We start from the raw sequence: 4770 nt of genomic DNA, 5'->3' as shown, positions 1-4770 counted from the left end.
AAAAAACTAATTTCTTTTTCAGGAATACGTTTTGTGCTTTTATTATATGTCATATATTTTGTTATTTTTTAAGGATTTATTTTGCTTTAATTAACTACAATTTAATTAGTATTAAATATAACTTTTTTAAATAAAAATAAAATAACATAAAGAAAAAAAGTAAAGATTGCTATACATGCTCTTTATTAATTTGTTTGTTCAATACTATAGCAAAATCAATTGAACGATCAATTAATAAATCAACTTACGACAATTATAAGGAAATGATAAAGAATAAAATGAACAAAAAAAAATGTAGCTATATACATTTTTTTTAACTATCGTCATTGCATGACTGGCTTGTACTTTCCTAACTGGTAAACTAACGTTATGCATTTAATTTATTAATTGCTTGTTTAATGACTTTGCTAGGATATTAAACAAATTTTAATTTGAAATAAGCAATTATGTATTGCTTAACAGACATTTTTATTCTTTACAAATGCATTCTAATTATCAAAGAATAAGTATATTCTTTTAATTTAAAAATACATACATAAATTAAGTTCCAACAAATAATAAAAATTAAACTCTAAGTTATTCAAGGTTATTTCAAAATATACAAATTTAATACAACACAAAATTCATACTTTCATACATTAATTTTTATATTTTAAATAAAAATTAACAATCTTTCAACTCAAAAACGTCAAAACAAAAAAAAAAAAAAATAAAATCTTTTTTTTTTTTAAATTACAAAAATGTATAAAAATAAAATAAACAAAAAAAAATATAGCTATATTTATATATATATATATACATATATTTTTTTTTAAAACTAGAGTCAGTTCATGGCTAACTTACATTTTTTTAACTAGTGAGCTATTTTTATATTACAGAAGGTTAACTTTTTTTTATTAATCAACATTATAAAAGGATAACATCTTTTCATAAATCAATAGGTAAAAATTATATGCATAATATTTAATTTAATTAGGAAGCTTTTTATTGCTTCAGATGCATTTATTTTTTTTAACAAATGTATACTTCATTTTTGTTAAAAGTTCAAATCCTCTTTTAAATTATGATTATGTAAAATAATTTAATTACAACAAATAACAAAATTTAATTTAAAGTTACTTAACTGTTTTTAAAGACATAATAATTAAATTTAACAAAACAATATTTTTTTTATTTATTTTAAATAAAAAGCTTAATAATGCTTTTATCTCCCAAAAATGTAGTCTCTATTTTCAATGAACCTAAATTCTTTCAATAATTCTAAGAATAATAACTAAACAAAAAAAAAAAATTTACATATATAATTTTTTTCTTTTTTAACTAGAATTAATATGCAGATAATTCACATTTTATTGACAGAAAAGCTAAATTTTATAATATAAAAGGCTAATAGTATCCTTATTATCCACAAGCTAGACAGGGTTGCATATATTCATAGAGATGTTTTTTATGAATATTTATGCAAGTACACATTTGATAAGGAATAATATATATAGTACCAATTTTAAATAACCAAAGAGGGGGAGAATGCCGAAGAAAAGAAGAAATACTCTTAAAATGAATAAGAATATCTTAATATGTAATGAAATATCAGAAGAGAAAACATTTCATTCAATATATTATGTTTATGTATGGTATTTAATATGAATTATATATAATTTAAGTGTCAATACTTATACGTTTTATAATAATTAAACATTTAATTAACTTTAAATTGAACTTCTACATAAAATAATTAATAAAAACAAATTTAAATTAGTATATATTTATCTGCATGTTCTTTTTAATTTGCTTGTTCAGTGCTCCAGCAAAGTCATTGAGCGACTAATTAATAAATCACTTGTGAAGCATTGTTGATAAAGGACATTATTAAATTTTTATAATACAAAAATTAATAAAAAAAATATGAACTCAATGCTTAAGATTAAATCTCAAATAACTAGTTAGAAACATTGTTGTATAACTATATATATAAATTTTTATTAGTTTTTTTTCATTCTTGTAACATTATGTTCTCTAATATTTTTTTTTTGTTTTGTTCTTAAAAGGAAAATTTTTTTTTATTAAAGAAAGAGAGATAATTTTTAATTATAAAAATATTTAGTATTTATATGAGAAATTATTAAATATTATATAATTTCAAAAAAAAAAGTTTGCACAAGCCATAATTAATTAAAAAAATAAAATATATAGAAAAAGGAAAAATTTAAAAGAAATATAAAATTTTTAATAATCCTTTTATTATAAATAATAATATAATTTATATAATTATAAAATATAAAAATATTTTAATTGAATTTATAATTAATAAATAAAAAAACTTTTTAAAAATTTTTTCTTCGTATGTCAAAATGTTGCACCTTTTTATTGTTTCATAGAAAAATTGTATGCTACACAATGTTATTTATTTATTTATTATTACATATATAAATATAAGTTTCATTGCATTTCTTCTATGGTACATTTTGTTATTATATGTTTAACGTAGAACAATGCGAACAAAATGTTCTCTGGTCTAACTAATTTTTCACCATTTGTTTTTTTAGCATTAACTAGATCTTGGTGAATTATAAAAGTTATCAACTGAAATGTTAATGCTATCTCTTCTATTTTTTCATATGTGATTAGCATCAAAACATTAACGTTATCTATATCTTTCTTTAAACTACTAAATAAGTGACTATACTTTATATCAAATTTAATTTCTTCCAATTTATTTTTTTGTTTTTCTACTTCCGAAAGTAAATATGATTGCATTGACTGAGTCAAAACATTTTTTGTGGCAACGGATATATATTTTCTTTTCCTTTTTGAGTTAATTTTTTTTAATGATTTTCGCATCTCCATTATTAATTGTAATTTATTATGAAAAAAGGTAATTCTCATTAATTTCATAAGAGTGCTATAAAGTGATAATAAGTATTCTTTCTTTACTTTATCTTGTATTAAATCATTTAAACATATATTATTTTTATTTTTCTCATAAAAATTTAAATTAAAATAATTATGAGCTTTATTATAGTATTCTGAAATAATATCTCCTTCTCGTACCAATAAATCAAAAAGAATACTTGTAATATTTGTGTTACAAGGGTTCTTTAAAGTTTCTTCCAAATACCTTCTATTATCTAAATTTTCCTTTTTGAGGAAATAAAAAATTGTCTGCATTGTTATATAATTATCTTCATTTGATAAGTTTAGTAAATTTAAATCTTTTACAAAATGATCTAAATGTCTATAAAAAGCGTGACGTAGTTTATTGTTCATAGAATCCATAATTTTTTGAGCATTATCCATTTTAGTGCGATCTAATAACAAAAATCCATTTTTAAGTGATGTTTTAATATTTTCTATTAAATTATCCATAACATCAAATAATTCATAAAAATGTTCAAAAATTTTACCTAATGGAAATATGCTTGGATAAAAAAATATCATATTATGCATAAGTTTGTTAGTTGTGGACGATACAATGCTAGCCATTTTCCTTAGAAAATTAAATTCACATTTTACATTTTTAAAAAATTTAAAAAAATATTTTGTAATATTATATATTTCGTGTCTTTTAATAATTACATAATTCATACGATGATTTAACGAGAGAATCAATTTATATTTACTTTTTAACTTTTTATGTTTGTGCTTTGGAAGAAAATTATAATAGGTTTGCATCACTAGCAAGTCCTTTTGATCAATATTTTGCAATTTTTTGTCTATAATTATATTTAAAGACTCTATTTTTTTGTCAAATAATCTTACAATTTGATTATGTTTTTCTTTTAATGAATTTAATATTTTTTGTAAAATTGGAATCATATATGATGAAAAATAGTCTGATTTAATTTTAAATATATTTTCTGAAATAAATTGAATAAAAGGCTTAATCCCTGCAGATCCATATTTAATAACTTTTAAACTTTTTATGATAGAACTTGGACTATTTAAACTTCCCTTACTATTTATTTTTTTCTTTTCATTGATATCCACTTCATCATCATTCTTATTTTCTTCTTTTCCCATACTCTCTTTGGGATTCTTTCTGACTAAACATTTACATAGCTTCTTATTATTATCACCATTTAAAACATAACTGGAAAAAAATATATATATATATATATAATAATTTGTTAAAATAAATCATTTTATGAGTATAAACAATAAAATATAATCCATACTTTTCTATAGGAAAACCATTGTTTCTATATCGTTTTTCAGAGCCTATCGATGCTATACATTTTAGAGTATAATGTTCAATACCTGTATTATGCATGAAAATAATTACAAAATTATGATTTTTTACACGCAAACTAAAAGCTTAATTTCACTTCAAATTTTACGAATACATATACTAGAAAAAAAATTTCAAAAAAAAAAATTGTTATCACTTGTTTTAAATCTTTGATATTTATCCTTCAATAAAACACATAATAAGAAAAAATATTGTAACTATTTCTATTTATAATATTTAATATACTTTAATTTATTTTATTTATCAAAATCTGTATTATATATATTTTGAATGATTCAAAATTAAAAAAAAATAAAGACTTTCTCTTGTATTTTTTTCACTTTAAGAATCATTTAAATAAATGTAAATTCATTTTCCAATTTGTTGTATAAAAAGAATAAATATAAATATGATATTTAACAACAATATATATATAAACTGAGACAAAATCAATTATTATATATATATTTATTTGAATATATAATTATATATATTTTTATAATATTATAATTTCTTAATTTCATTTACTAATATATATGATA

At 19.2% G+C, this 4770-nt stretch overlaps 1 protein-coding gene across 1 annotated transcript; it reads right to left on the bottom strand.

Annotated features, from left to right (window-relative positions):
• Positions 1-2439: 2439 nt before the first annotated feature.
• On the bottom strand, positions 2440-4270 carry PRELSG_1146500 (hypothetical protein; the record flags this gene model as incomplete). The annotated part of the gene is made up of 2 exons (XM_028677760.1): positions 2440-4090; positions 4176-4270. 2 exons carry the CDS (start codon positions 4268-4270, stop codon positions 2440-2442), a joined length of 1746 nt encoding a protein of 581 aa, XP_028534117.1.
• Between the last annotated feature and the right edge of the window lie 500 nt (positions 4271-4770).

The sequence above is a fragment of the Plasmodium relictum genome (genome assembly GCF_900005765.1).
Source record: "Plasmodium relictum strain SGS1 genome assembly, chromosome: 11".
Classification (NCBI taxonomy): domain Eukaryota; phylum Apicomplexa; class Aconoidasida; order Haemosporida; family Plasmodiidae; genus Plasmodium; species Plasmodium relictum.
The sequence above is the reverse complement of the archived record's forward strand: the minus strand, read 5'-3'. Positions and strand labels throughout refer to the sequence as shown.